The sequence below is a fragment of the Sebastes umbrosus genome, chromosome 19 (assembly GCF_015220745.1).
Source record: "Sebastes umbrosus isolate fSebUmb1 chromosome 19, fSebUmb1.pri, whole genome shotgun sequence".
NCBI lineage: Eukaryota > Metazoa > Chordata > Actinopteri > Perciformes > Sebastidae > Sebastes > Sebastes umbrosus.
This window is the reverse complement of record NC_051287.1, coordinates 5035984-5055305: the sequence shown is the minus strand read 5'-3', so window position 1 is coordinate 5055305 and position 19322 is coordinate 5035984. Positions and strand designations below refer to the sequence as shown.

Below are 19322 nucleotides of genomic sequence, written 5' to 3'. Positions count from 1 at the left end.
TTAGTTGTTTTTTAACAGTAAAATAACTATTAAATAAGTTGAATTAACTATCAATTTACCATTTATAAATGATTGTTATTAGAAAGTGTTACCAACTACACTTGTTATGTATGTATTTATGCTAAAGAGTTGCAATCGGCCGATATATCCTTATCGTAGACTCCCAAATATCTATATCAGCTTCCAGTATCAGTCAGGCTGTACTGTACTTTACTCTTGTAGAGTAAACCTTTCCTCCAACGTTCACATTGATGAAGGTGTGGTACCCTACACGTGTGCAGATGTACAGATCATCTGGTGCAAACTGTATGTACGGAATGTATGGCAGTAATAAACCACGCGCAGGAAGGAATGAGGAGCTCTGGATTGCGCAAGGTCTGTAGTATATCAATAATATTATAACCTAGAAAAACTGGATGTTTCAGCGAGCCAACACCTGCTGGAAGACGGTTGCTGCCTTTTGCCGTGTGTGCAACGGAGCATGAGGGAGTATAAACAACAAGGATGAGGGTGAACGCTCTGGATGATGCTCTAACATGCAACCTCTATAGGTCAAGGGTTCTCTATTCAGACTTGTTTGATCGTGTTCATCTCAATCATGTTAACACCACTTTGTTTTGCCCTGATATTCCGGGTGCTTTGTAATCAGATGTGGCTTTAGTCCGGCCGGCTTCATGGCTTCGTTCACCGGCACCTGAAGACACATGACGCATTTTGGTCTCCCATCTCTCTTCTCAATAAAACCAAGCTTGATATAACTGTCATCCTGTTTTCTCAATACCGCTAGTCTGGGTTTAGCGTCACTTGGCAATGTGGACTGACTCAAATATTTCTCCAAGTATAGTCAAAAGTGACTGATTCATGACAGATTGACGTGATGTTGCACAATAATTTGTTTCTATTGGCCCAAAGCTAATGCGGGTGGGAGTAACGGCACAGTATGTTTGCTTTATTGGCACAAATGGTCCCCATCTGTAGATATGTACTTTTTAATGATACAGCCCAATTTTATAATTTATAGCAAATTATTTCGCGGACCCCCTGGCAGAGTGCCACGGACCCCCTGGGGGTCCCCGGACCCTACTTTGAGAATCACTGCTATAGGCTAATATGCTGCGGCACCGGGTGGCAACATCTTGGCACATTCATCCTCCATACACACCCTTGTTGTTCTGTAAGCACGGGGTGAACGGTTGTTTGTAGAGAGGACCAGAGGAACTTTATCTGAGAGCTGAAGGTTGCCCACGGCGCTATCTTTCCAACCCAGAAACAATGTGCAGAAGAATTTATTTTCTCTTTTCCCTCCGATGTGTCGCCGGAGCCCCGAGATGAACTGGAACTCCCCGTCACCTCCACAATGGCGCCGTTAATTGTGACCCAGTTTCGAGCGGCTGAGGGGAGTGAATACTGAACATGCTCTTCACACAAAGTTCAACAAACAAGAATGTCATTGTCAGACAGACCAGTAAATAGTGCTCTGAGGGACTCGGGGCCGACAGCTACTTTGCATTTGCACCTCGCCTGTGATTTGCATGGACATTTGCTTTTTCTAAGGAAGCCATGTACATAACACTACACTGCTGTCTGATGTGGCCTTCAGCAGAGGGCTGAACAGGCTATTTGTTGAGGGATCCAGTCTGGTGTCACTTCCTTTTCGGGAATTGTAAGCAATAAACCATCTCCATCAGCTCAGTATACTTTTCCCTACCAGGGCATGCTCTTAAAATGCACCCATGTTCAATATACAGTAATGCCTTGGCATGTTGTGAGTGTTTCACCCTCATTTCTTAAAGAAAAAAAATGAGGTGAGACTTCACTGCTCTGAAATAATGAAACATCATAAATACCGAAATCTGAGGCCAGACGCCAGAAACAACTCGGACACAGCTGTGGTGTAAAGGAGTGGGAACGCAGCGCGGAGGAGGATTGTGAGAGTTGATTTAATGGACGCAGAGGTCTGCAAGACAACTCTAATCTGGCTGAGGAGGAATAATGGCAGTAATTGCTCCGTCTACACCGGACTCTGGCCAGCCGGCCGGCTGGCTGGACCTGCACATCATGTGATGAAAGAGTCGGTCTGTACATTCAGATGTCACTGAACACCAGAACACCACTGTAATGTTTTGTTTGTTAAAGGGTTAGTTCACACAAATTAGAGTAAAACTCATAGCGGTATCAGTCTATGATGATCATTTGGTTTTAATGTGCCCAGGTTTTGAGATATCTGAGGTTGTGAGATTTCCAAACGGAATTGTAAAGGGATCTTTCTTCTGTATCCGTTACCTCTGTCAGGTATATACAGTATTTACCGTGCACCACATCTCAACTGTCATCTGCATTACGACTTACCCAGGTTACTTTACATAAGATAATTTTACATTTAATACATGTGCAAACAAGCTGTATATTATAATATAAGATACGTAGATAGATAGATAGATAGATAGATAGATAGATAGCTTAGTATCTTAGCTTGTGTGAAAATCCGGTGATTAGTTTGAGCAAAAATATGAAGATATATTTTCATTAACAACAATAAAGCTTCAACAATTAATTGATTAGTTGTGAACGATTCACTTTAATCGCCAACTATTTTGATAATTGATTAATTGGTCTGAGTAATTTTTTTTATGAAAAAATAAGTCCAAATTCTGATTCCAGCTTCTTAAAAGTGAATATTTTCTGGTTTCTTTACTCCTCGATGACACCAAACTGAATATCTTTGAGTTGTGGACAAAACAAGACATTTGAGGACGTCATCTTGGGCTTTGGGAAACACTGATCGACCTTATGCACCATTTTTTGACATTTTATAAACCAAACAACTAATCGATTAATCGAGAAAATAATCAAGAGATTAATCGACAATGAAAATAATTGTTAGTTGCAGCCAAACCATCAACAAAACCATTGATTATAATACAGGTCTTTTTTTACGCACTTGTGAAAGAGTGTGTAGAGTAAGTTTTAAAAAAAAGAGACAGTGTCCCCTTGACTCTGGATAATCCACAGGCCTCAGTGTGATCAGATAGCTCTGCAGAAATAGTCCGTATGATAACAGGATGATATCTCAAAACCTGTGCAAATGAGAGCAAAACTGTGGCTAGATACCACTAGAGATAAGTCACAAAATATGTGTTTTTGAACTTAGGTGAACCAGCCCTTAGGAACATCTCCAGGATGTACAAAACAGCAACAACAGCAAAAATGTAAAAAAAAGCAAAACAACACAACAAAACAAAAAGCTCCTTTGGAAGTTGAACAGTTGAGAGTTCTCATATCTGCTGAGCGGAGGGGAATCAGAGGGGAATCCCTGATATCTGACCTCTGTAAATGATCCAGGAAGTAGCGGAGCAAAGACTAGGACATGAGTGCATGAGGCCTCTAGGCTTTGTCACTAAACATCCTCACAAACTGTTCTGAGGGAGTGAAATAAATCCACACAGACCTCCTGAATGTGCTTTGTTTTGAAGTTTAAGTGATTCATAGAGCACAACATGCAGACCAACGTGTGCTTTAGAAGAGCCAGAAAGCATCAATAACAAACCATGTCGTGACTTGCTCTCCCACTTCCTATTTCGTACCTTCTCTCGGCAGGCTGTCAGTGTTTTTCCACTGCTGAGGGTAATCCATGTTGGCCAGAGCCTGAGTGATCTTCTCATCCAGCTGCCTGAGATCAGCTTCATCACCTGAACTCTGCCTGAGCCGCACATCCTCCTCACAGCTGTCTAACCCTGCAGCGGTGAGCTCCTCGTCAGCTGCCTGCGCCACCCGCGTGGAAAACCTCTTCAGGACTTCTAGGTAGCTCCGGGGGCCGAGCTGGTCCCTGTTTGCACTCAGGTACTCTGCCGCCTCCTGGGCGACGTCCCTGAGGTATTCGAGATAGGCTTCACCCTCGCATGGCTCCACTTGGTCCTCTGCGTAAAAGTAGGATGTGACAGAGACAACTTCCACGAGGTCATGGCCTGTGGGAGGAAGAGAAATTCATGGTAGGAGGTGGTGAAAAATAATTATAGTAGTTTGCGACACACGGCCTCTTGCCTGTTTACGTCCAGCTCTGTGCGCTGTACACAAACCAACTAGCCGACAGTTTGCAGAGATGCAAGCCCACATTTCTGGTCGGAAGGAGAAACACCTACTTTTAAACATTATGCAAGACTTGGATATCAGCCGGTTTTTGGATATGCACAAATTCCGCCACATGTTATGGTAATCGGAGTATGCAGGACTGCATGCAAATGGGAATATTAGTGGAATATTCATTTTCTTTAGCCATGTAAACAGCTTAGGAATATTGACTTCTTTGGAATAAGGGCATGTAAGCATGTAAACGTAGTCAATGACAGGCAAAGAAAGAAATCTGAGTTTGACTGAAGGACATACCGGGAACTGTGAAGCGAAGGCTCAGCCCATCATCTCCTCTTTTTGCCGCAGTCACATGTGTAAGGTTTGAGCCTTGCACAACGACGTAAAACTCAGCGTCTTCAGGAGCGTTGGCTTGTAACCTCACATGGGCCTCCACCTGTCCCTGAGACGAGAGAAAGAAAATCAATCCATTTAATTGCCTTTACAACACAACCAACGTTTAAAACTCATAAGGCCTTAAAGCATAACTTCGGTATTTTTCAACCTGGACCCTATTTCTCCATGTTTTTGTGTCTAAGAGAGTAATGGGGACAACACTTTTTGAAACTGGTCCAGCATTGAAGGAGAACGCTGAAACCGCTAGCTGCTAAACAAGCTGTAATGTAATCATTTGGGGCAACCTGACACCGTCAGTTTACGTCCACTGAAGGTGCTTGTTTTTGCCAATGACAGGCTCAGATTGTTATTATAAGTGTCTGTTACCCTACAGAGAAATTAAATGTTTTTCTCACCTTTCGCTTTGTTTGTGATTGTGTCATGTGACTTGTTGCCGGAAGACAACGGTGGAAACATGATAAGAGTTGGAGAGAGGAGTAACACGGGACACCGGTGTTGTCAGAGTTTGTTGTGTTGGAGTACAGCAGTAGTTATCTAAAAATGTTCAATGTCATGGCTGAATGTTGATGTTAGATGATTTCCACAATGTAGATGTGACGCAAGATTTCAGCGCGAGGCTTCTCTGAGCGAGACGCACAATAACAAACAGATCCGATCAAGTGAAAGATAAGAAATTAGGTTCCTTTCCATAATGCTGTCAGACACTTAGAATAACAATCTGAGTCAGTCAGTGGTAAAAACAAGCACTTTTAGTGGATGTAAACTGACGGTGCCGGGTTGCCCCAATTGATTACATTACAGCTTGTTTAGCGGCTGCAGCGCTCTCCCGCAATACTGGACCAGTTTCAATAAATGTTGTCCCCATTGTTCACTTAGACACATAAACATGGGAAAATAGAGTCCAGGTTGAAAAACACCAAAGTTATCCTTTAAAAAAACAGCTTTCTCTAGAAGGAAAATTTATTTTTCTTATCACCCTGCTGACACGTTGTGATTACCTTAAGTCAGTTTCACAAAGTGCACTGTACTGTGCTGGATGGAAGGAGCAAAAATGGGGATAAAAGCAGGGAGAAAGGAAGAAAGAGAGACACCAGCCATTTCCTCACAATGGGGGCCAGCTGCACCCTACTGAGCGTCTACTTCATGATCCACCTTCTTAATGAGGGTCATTATTTCTGTTACATCACTGACCTCATCCGGACTCTGCTTTGACCTGCAACACCCCAAAGACACCCACCACTCTTGTCCTCCATGTCTTCAGTATACTGAAGACATCAGACAGATTTCACTGAGTAAAAGACCAACACAAGATTTCCTCTCTTGGTATTCTCTCCATCTGCAGTGCAGCAGATATGTTTCTGCAAAGTAAATGTTTTTGTCCTCAATATCAATATAGATTACCAAACACACGGAAACCACAAGATTTACTTCACCTCCCCAGTGTTATTTTTCCTCCAGAGCTCTTCGACCTTTTCAAGAGGGTTAGTTAGCTCATCGTTCAAGTTCAAGAGGGATGGCATACTTGGGAGTTCAATGTTTGTGCAATATCCTTATCTCCTGTTTTCTTGTGTGCTCAGTTAAGGGTTTTATCTTGTGATTTATGGGGTCATCCTTAATTTATCCTTATTGTCAATAAAGCATCTATCATGTTAAAATGTATTTTTAGGGCCTAGATCAGCTTCACTTTACATTTGAATACACTGTCCAGATCTTAAATCTTATAACATTTTAGAGGGAGAGAAGCTAAATACAAGGGACTGGAGCCTACACAGTAGACAACTACATTTTAAGTTGTGTATGGATTAAATATAAACTATATTATTACCTGTAAAGACTTAAACTGCGTCCAAAATACCATACTATGCACTACATACCCAATATGTGTACTATCATTCAACATACTTTTGTGAGACTAAACAGTAGGCTATGTATCTATACATAGCAGTATTTTGGACGCGCTGAGCAGTAATTTACGTCGTCACTTCCTGAGAGCCTCCTTACCGGTTGGAGACGTGTAACCATGGTAACCGGTGTCAACCTCATGTGACCTAATCATTTGTGAGAATCAGAGTCTGAACTAATTAAAAAAACTATATTACACCTAGCAACAAAGACCGTATATATTGCCAAGAAGTGAAAGTCAGTTGTTTGTTCCATTGCAACATCCGCGCCCAGCAGCAAAGCTACGCTTCCGCCATTTTGGACTGAAAGTGACTACCGGACGCCAGTAAAACGTCCGCCTAAAAAGTGCCGTACAAGCGGCAGCGGCTGTTGTCAAAAAAAAAAGTTTTTTGAGAGTTTTGTCTCTTTGCTTCCATACACTCTGCTAGCAAAGTGAAATATTATACTTACACTTAAATTGAAGTGTTATTAATGTTACAGAGCTGTCCGTCAACGTCTGTTATGAACGTTGTCGTCACTACCGCATTGCATTGTGGGATTTTTATGCTGTCCAGCGAATAGTATGCAATTCACATACTATTGGTTTCATACTAATGTCTCGGACATCCTAGAAAACCTCACACTGTTACAGTGTACTAAATATCATGTTAGGAGGGAATTTAGTGTTGCGTCAGAATTTTGAGTTAAATGCTAACGTCAGCATTTTAACATGCTCACAAAAACAATGCTTATATGCAGGTATAATGTTTACCATGTTGACTAAATGGTTTGATGTGTTGATATGCTAACATTTGCTAATTAGCACAACCCAAAGTACAGCTGAGGCTGATGGGAATGCCGTTAGTTTTGCTGATCAGAAGTTGCCTGCAAAAGGACACAGATAAGGGCTACATGATTATATCATTTTAAAAATGCTAATCTCATGAGGAAAGACCATCTCAACCCTAACCAATAATAGAGTTAGTACAATATTGTCTGAGCCTCGAACTGATATCAGTCTCACTTTTATTTGCTTTGCCCCGAAACTGGAGCTTTCCACAGTTTCTGCTTGAGTCCAGTCCGTCGTGTTTCAGAGGCGGACTTGAAACTGACCTCTTGTGTCAGCAGGCTGTTGGTTTTGACTGATAATAGACGTCTGAGGTCTCAGGCTGCAGTTTCTCAGCTCGCTGTGTGCACTAAGTGGTGAGCTGCGGTACCACTTAGCGCACACTTACCGCCGTTAATGTTATCGCTGATTGTTTTTCCACCTTACAGAAAGATAAGACGTCGGCCTGTGGTTTGTGCAGCCTTCCTGATTTCTTACAAGGCTAGCTAGACCCAGGGCATCAATAGTTATTGAGCATTTTGAAAGTATAATTTCATTAATTTTATTACAATGTGTCTTAATGTTTTCAAAGTAGCCACGACATTTTATTAAACTTTTGCACAACTTTGGAGGGATTTTGCTCTGCTAAGTTTTGGACAAAGAGCATTTCTCACATAAATTCTTCCTGTTTTTTGTTACAATTGTGCTCTATCATATTAACAACAAGGAGATTTATCCATTCTCTATCTTTGCCGTTTTATTTTTAGGAAGTTGTCCTCCAGCTATTAGATTTAAATGTCTATGAAAGACACAGAAACACATGTGAACGCTTATTTTCAATATCTTTTGATTTTGTTTTCACTCCTCCAAGGAGGCCGTAGTTCCCACTTAATTGTCCCAAACAATCTGCAGCAGCCTCAGATCACATCGGTACAATTCGATCAGACAGAATTTGCTTGATCCTAACCGTATCTTTCTGTGCCTCGGGGGAAGAGGACGGAGGATGGCTGGCTGGTGATGAGACGTCTATGAGATGTGATCTATGGTCTTTTCTCCGGGGCTTTATCATGACACAACCTGATCCAGTAACAATGAAATATTCAACACCTTGTGGTTTTACCTCATGCCTCTTATATGGGCAGCTCTCAGGTCAGGCATAATGTGTTAATTATGGAACATGAGGAGGTCTATTTCATATGCAAAAGGAGCTTGATACAAATCTAAAAAGGAGAATTGTACTGTTTTGAATTACCTTAATAATAACTGGTGCATATAAATATTTGTTTTCCAAGGATACACCAGTGACATGGTTTTATAATCCCATGTTGTTGTCCTTTCAGTGGGGAAAAACAACGTCAGATCTGCTGCCTGTGGTCTCCAGGAAACCAGCAGTCATCAGCTTTAGAGCTCTTTGCTGTGATCTCCTGAGTGCAACACGTAGGTGACGTCAGGGGAGCGAGATCACTGCAACAACAAAAACAGCTCCAATAACAGTCAGTTCCCTGAGTGAGAAGACAGCCTGACGTCAGCGGGGAAAGAGTATAGTTTTTTTTGTTTAAATATTTACAATTTTTCACAGGATAGTATTTCAGGTAGGAAACCAACACAAGCGACATTTTGTCATTTTACCCTCGGCCGACTTTACTGTCTTTCAGAGGTTGTAGCAGGCTCAGTTTTAGAGCTAGAAGGTACTGGTATCATATGAATGTAGACAACTTAAACCTAATCCATTGGTACCAACCATGTCATGCTAGCATGTCAGGAAGGAGGCTCAATAGCGCTCCGTTAAGTTAGGCTAAATTTTGGCGTGGAAAAATTGGCAAGGGGATTTTCAAAGGGGTCCCTTGACCTCTGACCTCAAGATATGTGAATGAAAATGGGTTCTATGGGTACCCACGAGTCTCCCCTTTACAGACATGCCCACTTTGTGATAATCACATGCAGTTTGGAGCAAAAACAATGCAGTTTTTTGCATGCAGTATAAATGTGTTATTTCGGCCTATTCTAAAAATGCTTTCTGCATACTGGGATCTGTTGGATATGTCTGGAAAGTGCTGAGATGCATCTGAAATTAATCTTCAGGTTCCCAGCTTTCAGATGACATACACCACTTCAATGTGACATACATGGTTGACCTGCTATCGCCCCCTAAATACCCCCTGTCCCTCCCTAAGAAAGACAAAAATAAGTCTATGCCGGTAAAGAGTGGTGGAGTGGAAAAGGTTAAGAGGAGTTCTACTGGAAAATGAAGTGTGCTGAAATCCTCACACAGTCGTCACTATATAAATCATTATAACTTAATGGTTTCGCTTCGCAAAAAACACTAGAGGGCTGAGAAAAGGCACCGACTTCTGATCAATTTCATAAATTCCAAAACAAGCTGACACATCCGGCAAAGCCTTTTTCAAACTTCCAAGAATGTTTCAAAGTGTTTCAAATATTTGAAATATGTCTAAGTCACACAGTACCGCAGTGACATATAGGGTACGTAGATCTGAGCTCAAGGAAGCTCAGTGATCCAGAATGTCATTGGAGTCTTGAGGGTGACAGGTAGAACTGTACTGCCGGTCTTTTCTCATACCCGAGACACATACCTCTGATTTAATCCGCTGTACAAATGAGACACTAATTGCTAGTCTACATGTCAGAAGATGCTGTCAGTAAAGCTGGCATGGTGCCACAAACATATCATTGCAAAGAACAGGCTGCCAAGTATAGGCTCCTTGTTATATATTAAGTACCTAGATATTGTGCAAAATGTTCACTGAAATAAATAATTAATGCTGTTTTAGCTCTTTAATATTTGAGAAAACCGCTGTAATAAGAGCACATGTCACAGGGATTTTTTCTTCTTCTTTTACGACTGACTGGCTTATCGAATGTTGATAAGTGAGTGGCAGGGTGAGGTTTGGTTTGTTTGACATGTGAAAAGCATGGCAAACACAATCCCCACAGCACTTAAAGGGAAACAAAATCATAAACCACAACACAGAGATACCCACTAGCTCAAAGAACACCGTGATAACTGTCACTATCAAACCATACGGGCAACTGTACAAACACAATACAACAAGGATATAGTTTATCTATCTCCATTTGTGAACATGCGGTCGTGCTGCGTTGGGATAAAAGTTGCTATAAGGAAACAAGATTAGGTTTCTACAGCCATGCTAGACGCTCTGTGAGACGGAGCAGTGATTTAAGTGAAATGCTAACGACAACATGCTAACATGATTCACGATAACTGACAATATGTTGATGTTTAGCAGGTGTAACAAGTACCACCATTATTATCTTTGTTTAGTGTGTTAGCATGCTAACATTTGCTAATTAGCACTAAACAATACAGCTGAGGGAATGTTAGCAGGTATTTGGTGATAAACCATAGACCGTATATATATAAGAAGTGGACGTAGTCACTGTGACGTCACCCATTGGTTTGTGGACTGCTGTTCTGAAGACTCGAGTTTGGTATTTTGGCCGTCGCCATCTTGTTTTTTTGCAACCAGAAGTGACACAAGAGGGTGGAGTTAAAGCAGTGTAAAGCATCCCCTGCTTTATGGTCTATTTGACTCTAAATGGGACCATAATTTACTAAATGAACATCATTCTGTATTGAAGAAGACTTGAAACTAGCGATTGAGACCATAAACTCATGTTTACAATGTTTACTGAGGTAATAAATCAAGTGAGAAGTAGACTCATTTTCTCATAGACTTCTATACAATCAGACTTCTTTTTGCAACCAGAGGAGTCGCCCCCTGCTGGCTGTTAGAGAGAATGCAAGTTGAAAGCACTTCAGCATTGGCTTCACTTTTCAGACCCAGAGGTTGCCGACTATGATAAACCAACGTTTTGGACAAATTAGAATTTTGACTTGATGAAATCGCTAGATGAAAATTTAGGGGATCACCAGAGTTATCATTAATCATCCTCTGGGGAACATAAATGTTTGAATAACATGTCATATCTATCAATTAGGAGTTTTTCAGAATGAGAAAAACACTTGATCTGCTGGTGAAGTTAGATAAACAGAGTCAATGCATCCTAAACAGACTGGGGATGTTTGTACTGAATGTCATGTCTATTGTTGAGGTATTTCACTCATAACCACGAATGTCAACCTTGTGGTGGCACTGGAGGAAAAGTCAAGAGATTATCAAAATCAGCAGGATTCATCCTCTGGGGATCATAAATGGATGTGCAAAATTCCATGCTAATCCATTAGATAGTTGTTGAGGTATTTCAGTCTGAACCAAAATGGTGGACCCACTAACAGACTGACAGACTGACATTGCCATCCCTAGAGCCGTATCGGGAAAAATTGGGTAACATGTTTGTTTTTTGGTATATTTCAGGACCATGAGAACACAGTCTTCATGGACGAACAAAATCCCTTTGTCCTGCACTGGAGCTCAATAAAACCTCCTCCAACACAGGAACTGCCACACTTTCTGCAAATTCAATGCCACCATTTATCCATTGATCTGGCCCGAACAGTATCTGCTCTGGGCCTGGTGCGGAAGGTGCACCATAACACTTTACTAAGGGTGTTACAATAACAGCTTTTATAGCACAGCAGTGTGCCGTCGTGGCTCGCCTACAACAAAGCCCGGCATTGAAATCTGGATCTCATTCAGCAGTGAGAGAGTTGCTCCCGTTGAGCTGTGACCTTAGTGGGTGGAGACGCCACTTCCTCCTAATGGAGAGAGGTGTATGTGAAAGTGGTAGAGCCCGTAATGATTCACATGCCTGGGTTTCAGACCGGTCCTCAATCAGCCTCTATGAGCGGGTGGAGGCAAAGGTTTTGGAGCGAGCCCCCCCCAACACCCCCGCCCTCCCCCATCTGAAAGTGGTGACACAGCAAAACAAGCAGACACTCTGCTTACCAGAAATCTGGCAACGCTTCAGTGACTGGCCCACCCAGGCTTCTGCACACACCGGAGAATAAGGACGAAAGAGAGAGAGAGAGAGAGATGGCGGATATGGAGGATTGACGAGGAAAAGGAAGACAGATGGAAGAAATGAAAGTAGCACAGAGAAGTTCTACAATGTCAAACAATATTTCAAACACACCCTGCACTCTAAAAAAATGCTTCCAAATGGAAAATGTGTATTTATTTAATTCATACACTGGTGCACTCCGTACAGGAAAAAGCCAAGAAACAAATGTTCTCTCCCATGGTCACTGTGGAAGCCATGCTTTTTCAGAGGGTCTGGTCATTAGGTGAGCAGGCTGTGTTAAAGCCTGGCTTCCCCAGGGACTGAAACCCTCCTAGCTTAGGTTTCACCTGCGACACAAGGCTTGCAAGTCGACCACTGCACAGATGCGAGAGTAAGTACTGAGAGAGAGCGAAGGGATGGCTGGAGGGAAAGACTAGAGCGCTCTAATTCTGGTGAGAAAACACAGAATTGGGTCTAAATATGGGAGACTGCTCCTCAGAGTTCATCACCCAACCACGCCCCAAAAAACATCCAGATAGACCCCTCTACTAGACCACCAACACATCAGACACGTACAGACTGGAGCAAAGCATAAAGGCACTTACATATAGAGGCGCCTCGATTCTGTTCACCTCCATTTTCTCTCCATCCACCAGATGCCTAGGGAGGAAATAGTCATGTTACTACAATGTCAGGATAATAAAACATTTCAACCTTTATCTTTCATTACATTGCTTTCATTGAAATTGTTTATTTAGAATAACGTTTTTTTTGTTTCCCATAGCCAGAAACAAGACGAAGAAACCGAGACGCTCAAGTGATAATTGATCATGATTTTAAAGGGGACCTATTATGATTTTGTGCTTTTCCCCTTTCCTTTAGTGTGCTATGTAGTTTTTTTGTGCATGTAAAAGGTCTGCAAAGTTGCAAAGCCTAAAGTCCACACACCAAAGAAAGTTACTCTCCCCCACAGAAACACTGCTCCTGAACCGCCTTGATTGAAGCCCCGCCTTTTCTTCCGTAACGTGGTGATGTCACCAAGTAACACATTTGCATAACACCTGCCTAAGTGGCTAGTTTGGCACGCCCTCAAACAAAGCTAGTTAGAGCGGAGCTGGAGCAGAGTTCGAAGAGTTCGAAGAGTTTGGTTCGGTTGACCAATCAGAGCAAACTGGGCTTTTTGGGGGGGAGGGGCCGGAGCTTAAATAGAGTTTAAACAGAGTGTTTGAGACAGAGGTTGAAAAGAGGTGCTGCAGCACAGCCGGTACGAGAAAAATAAAGCGTTTTTTTTAACATTAAAGTATGCAAACATGTTATATTAGAAACCCCAAATACAAGTATGCACCTGAAAATAAGCATATTACGTCCTCTTTAAAACAGAAAATACATCCAAGGTATTTAGATGTATACACTTCTATATATGATGCTCTGCTTACAGCCTTTAGGTGATTGAGATAACCACCTGTGTGGAAGAAGCTACAATAACTACAGTACAGCGTCTTACTCTTCAAGCAGCAGTGGAGAAAAGGGTAACTGTCCAGTATCATCAGCACACCGGATCCGCTGTGTGACTTCACTCTCAGCTGTGAATAGTGCATGACTTCAAAGCTGCACAGTGGTGTCAGCTCTGCAGGCAGCACTTTGTCTAGACACTCTTTTGCATGAGCTGGTGCCCCTCAGACAAGCCTTAATAGTCTGTTTTTGCACACATTACATTACAGTTCATTACATCATTTCTGCCAAATCATTTCCTCTCTTCTCTCAGGTCCCAATTAGGTGTGCAAATAATTATTATTTTCATTGTCGTCAATTAATATGACAACAATTTTCTCTGTTAATCGATTTATCATTTGGTTAGCCAAGCATGACGGTATTAAAATGGGTTGTTGCAACCTTTTTGATATGAAGTACCAATTTCAAAAATGTCTTTTCTATCAGTGTACCATATCAACATTAAAGTTAACATAAAGTTGAATTATGACACCACATCAAACTCCAACAGATCTGTAATTGTATTTCAATTTATTTCAATAGAGCATGATGTTTATTTAGTAAATGATGGTCCCAGTTCGAGTCAAATAGACCATAAAGCAGGGGATGCTTTCGGGCGTGGCTACCTGCTACCACGCCGTTGTCCGGTCTGAGAGTTGTCCGTGTTTTCGTCTTAGAACTTTAACCCTTTCACAGTGTCCAGTTCATGAAAGTTATCCACTAATGGAAGACGTCCCGGTGACTACGTCCACTTCTTATATACAGTCTATGGGCCAATGGTGTCACGCGCACCTAAGGTTAACTACCCCTACTAATCAGTTAATCAACTAGTTATTTCAGCCCTAATCCCAATAATCCCAATATAAACCCCTTATTTTACAAATGAAATAAAATAAAACATCCAACGACTCTTCATGTTGACACTTACTGTATGTGCGTAAAGTCAATTAACTTATAATCATAATTCTAACAGCAGGAGGCACTATCCTCTGAATCTAGGTTAAACCCAGGATTACTTTATGTTATTCTATGCCATAAAAACTGTAAAGTACGTGACACAGCAGACCAACACCAAGAACAGGATCCAGTATCTTAACAACAGGTCAAGTCACATTATACTGTAAAACACTAACTGCTGTCCTTAGGGTTTATCGAACAATAATATCACTATCACTGTGTTATGGTGTCCAAAGGACATCTTATCAATGGAAGAGCAATGCCACAGGCCTGGGCGGCTATCTCCTGTTTTTAATCCTACTCATATCAATGGGGCTGCACCATTGTCATAAGGAACTAGAGAAGGTTTACGTGTCATTTTGTAGAATAAACATTGTCCTGGTTGGCAGGTTGCGCCCCATAACGTCAACAAACATGGTATGCTTGTGTTTAATCAAGGTTTAAAGACATAATCTGAATCCACACATAGAAAAGGATCAAGATCCATCTTGATTTGAGCTCCTTGAGTTTCAATCATGTATGGGCAAAAAGTTCACCAGTGTAACCAAAGTAAGACACTTGTGAGGATGAATCTCAAATCCAGATGTCCAGTTTTTCTAGTCTGCACGGAATTTGCGTCAGTCATTGTCCTCGGGCTGACTTCAGCCTCCTACATGTTCAATGAGAGTAAGAAACCTGACCTGGCTGGTGGCCACGCACGCCAGAACAGAGCGTGAGAAAAGAGATTACACATAACAAGAGAGCGAACGCTGTCACAATGCATTGGGGAAACTGAATTTGACATCTTTATATGTGATTCAAATGTGTTCAGACAGGAAGCAAGTTGATCCTGTTGTCCCTATAACATTTTTTCAGGTGATGCATGATTGAATAATTCCTCTCACATGACGAGCTGCTATCAGTTATAGGATGTTTGATAATTAACATTAATATGCTTGGTATGCCTACATGGAGATTCATTTGGGACTGGTGTCACTTCTTAGACGAAGATGCTCACTGACATAGATGGGCATCGTACTCACTCAGCAGTGTCACTGTGGTTTTTGTGGGATAAAAAAGGTGTGAAAACTTTCTTTCAGACCACAAATATGATCATATATGAAACTACCTTAGAAATAAATAAATCTGCCCTCGGAAAGAACATTTACAAAAGTATTTCAAACCAAATGCAATAACTTTTACTAAATTCATAAATACCATTCACTGGGACTATATCTGTTATTGTAATCTGTACCATGCACGTTGTGCTATTTATTGTATTTACTGAATGGCGTGCTATTTATTGTATTTGTGCAAAATAAAGATTATTATTATTATTATTATTATTATTATTATGGAATATAATGTTTGTCTCAATAATCAATAAACTACAGACACCTTTTCTGCACCACTTTAATGTGAAATAATGGAAAATAACCTTTAATTTTATGGACAATTGATAAACTCTCACACAAAATAGACTTTAGATCATTACTATAAACATATCCTTCAGGGACAATAAATGCTACAGCTTTCACGTGGAAGTGAAGCTCCTGCAGGCAAATACAGTCAGTAAATGCATCAGAGCAACAACAACAAAACAGCAACACCACAACAAGGACACAGAAAGAAGCAGGAATATTATGAGTGCAGGCATTGAAGTTGAAGTTTTACCATGAATGCACCACCATTTGATGATGTATAAATCAATAAAACACATATAATTTCACATGCAAAGTTTTTTGTTTCACCAAAAGCACAAGTATTTTCGACTCTAGATGAACTAGCTTTCCATTCTTACCTACCTGCTGTCGTCTCTCTCTCTCTCTGAGCTCTCAGTCCGACGTCGACTCAAATCGCACGACTTGTTCTCTTTAGATAAAGTTTCTCTGTTGCTTTACTTCTCTTCTTCTGAATAAACACCTTTCTCACACCTTTATTATTCCGCATTACTGTTGGTCTCAGGTTCATCGGTGTGTTTCAGTCGGTTGGGAGTTTGTTTGCAGGTGTTGTTAGAGTTGTTTCCCCTCTCTCTCTCTCTCTCTCTCTCTCTCTCTCTGCAGCCTGCTCCTCTGGTCCAGCCCCCTCACACACACACACACACACACACACACACACACACACACACACACACACACACACAGGGCTGCTGCTGCTGCAGGACTGAAGAGGAGGAAACATTCCCATGAATATGTTACATTATGTTTATATTATTCCCATATGCTTAATGCCCTCTGTATATAGTTAGTTTGTAGTGATATTGCATGCTTTATATGGTATTTCCATGAGCTATATTATTTACTGTATAACATTATTGGGCTTTATTGTGTACACGGGTCAGTTGTAATTTCAATTCCCTCCAATCAGAGACAAGCTGGAGTGACGTCACTTTCACCTATGCTCAGTTGTACTGTATGGTATGGAGGAAGGAACCTGCCAAAATCTAAAATTAAAAAATAAATGAATAAATAAGTCATTAAATGTAGCAAAAAATTATATTGAAAATAAATGTAGCCATTAATGAATAATGATATGGGGGCATACCTTGTTGAATTGAGTGGCAGACCCGTCATTTGCATAATGAGGAAGAAATGCATGAAGAAATGTATAAAGAAAAAAATACAGAAATAAAAAAGTTTAAGGAGATAAATAAGGGGTGAAATACAAAGGGGAAATTATGCATAAATAAATGAATAAATGCATAAATAAATACATACATTTAAAAATAAATGTACAATAAATATAAAACAAGTGCAAAACAAATGAATAAATAAATAAAAATAAATGCAAAAATAAATGAATAAATAACAAAGAAATGCAAAAATAAATAAATAAATTTAAAAATGCCCCTAATTTGCATAATGAGGCAGAAATGCGTAAAGAAAATAATACAGAAATAAATAAGTTTGGGGAAATAAATAAAGAGGGTGAAATGCAAAGGGGAAATCGTGCATAAATAAATAGAAAATAAATTAAAAAAACAAGTGCATAAATGAATAAATAAATACATAAATAAATCAAAAGAATGAATGCAAAACACATGAATAAATAAAAAATAAATGCAAAAACAAATAAATCAATTTGAAAATTAATAAAAATAAATACAGAAATAAATAAATAAAAGGGAAAATTAAACACAAGAGTAAATAAATACGGGAGTTAATGCAAAGATTAATAAAATAAAGGAAGCAAATGAAAACAGAAATATCAATTTATGTCACATTTTATCAATTAATTAATGAATACTTTTAATGGCATATTTATTTATTTATGGAGTCATTTATTTATTCATTTACTTTCTATTTTGGCAGGTCCTGTACTTCATACTTAAGTACAATTTTGAGGTACTTGTACTTTACTTGAATATATCCATTTTATACTAATTAATATATTTCGGTGGGAAATATTTTACTCCACTGCATTTATTTTACAGCTTTACTAGTTTACACACAACATATCTGATTAACAAATCAAATATAACGCATATTTATAGATTGAACAACTGTATATATAATAATACAACAGTCTGAAAGGGGTGATTCTGCTTAATAAATAATACACTACTTTTGATAGTTAATTTTTGCTGATAATATCCTACTTCTACACTTACTAAGCAGAATTTATAGTATACTGTCTCAGCTACAAGAAAATAAGATTAGATATAAGATAAAGATATATATATATAGATAGATATGTGTGTGTGTGTGTGTGTGTGTGTGTGTGTGTGTGTGTGTATATTAGACCCACTGTCTTCTAAATTGGCCTCCTCTTTAAAGACCCACACCTCCATGCTAAAAATCATAAGTCTCAAGCCGACTCCTCGTGACTAATTAACTGAACTTCATGTGTAAAACCGGTTGAGCCCCCATTAAGATTTGCGATCAGTGACCCAACACCAAAGGAACACCAAGTGCATTGCCCAATTTTGATATCAAATCATAGCGATTTCCCAAAATGCATACAGAGAAAAGACAGGTGACTGTATAATAATGAACTTTTCTAGTGACTCTTTGTAAAAAGTGTAAAAAAGAAACGCAAAACACCCAAGATTCCCAACTATTTTCAAGCGAGACTATATAACTTTTGAAGAAATTCTTCCCCTTATAAATGAGATGTTAAATTAGCAATAAAATGCACCGTTGATCAATACAATACACTCAGGGGTTTTGCTGCTACAGGCTTAGTTGGTCTGGTATGACCAGTAGCTTATGGTGCTTGATGTTAGCAACCTTTAGATAGATATGTTCACTGTTTTAAGCTCACTTTAACTGTATTGATGATACTGATTGTATGATTGTGATATAAATGTGACTGCACGTAGCAGTGACATTCAGCAGCAGTCAATAGCGACCTTATAGTATTTTCATAACTCATATTACTAGTTTCTGGATTTCTGTAAAGTTTTTTAATTCAGTCAAGTTTAAATGTGCATTGAGTTGGAAAAAAAGACAATGCTGTTTCATATCAGTGTTCAATTTGCATGAAATACTTCCTAATGCTCTTCTGCTGGATAGAAGTCTCAGTTGGATTGTAACCATAATCACACACAGACGTATGACAGTAACAGGACGTGAGAGGAAGACTTTCCCACCCTTTCTGCCCCCCAGACTTATCCCACCGACTGATAATGAGCAACAGATTAAATGTGTGAAATGAGGTCACGGCTGACAGTCTACAACAATACTGTCTTATGTTTAACACAGTCAGCAGTTGGAGTTAATTTTACAGTTTCCCCCTGCATGGTGATGTCTTGCTTAATTGG

At 40.0% G+C, this 19322-nt stretch overlaps 1 protein-coding gene across 5 annotated transcripts in view; it reads right to left on the bottom strand.

Moving 5' to 3' along the window:
• arhgef28a (Rho guanine nucleotide exchange factor (GEF) 28a) overlaps window positions 1–16612 on the bottom strand; it is a 53494-nt gene extending 36882 nt beyond the window's left edge. For 4 of the 5 annotated variants that reach the window (XM_037753243.1, XM_037753246.1, XM_037753244.1 and 1 more), the window contains exons 1-4: window positions 16366–16612; window positions 12739–12793; window positions 4384–4528; window positions 3585–3965 (exon numbers count right to left, since the gene is read on the bottom strand). In XM_037753243.1, the coding sequence (XP_037609171.1) occupies window positions 3585–3965; window positions 4384–4528; window positions 12739–12771 (559 nt within the window). In that variant the 5' untranslated portion in view covers window positions 12772–12793; window positions 16366–16612. Of the gene's footprint in view, window positions 1–3584; window positions 3966–4383; window positions 4529–12738; window positions 12794–16361 lie in introns of all 5 variants that reach the window. The other variant, XM_037753242.1, reaches the window with a different exon arrangement.
• Between the last annotated feature and the right edge of the window lie 2710 nt (window positions 16613–19322).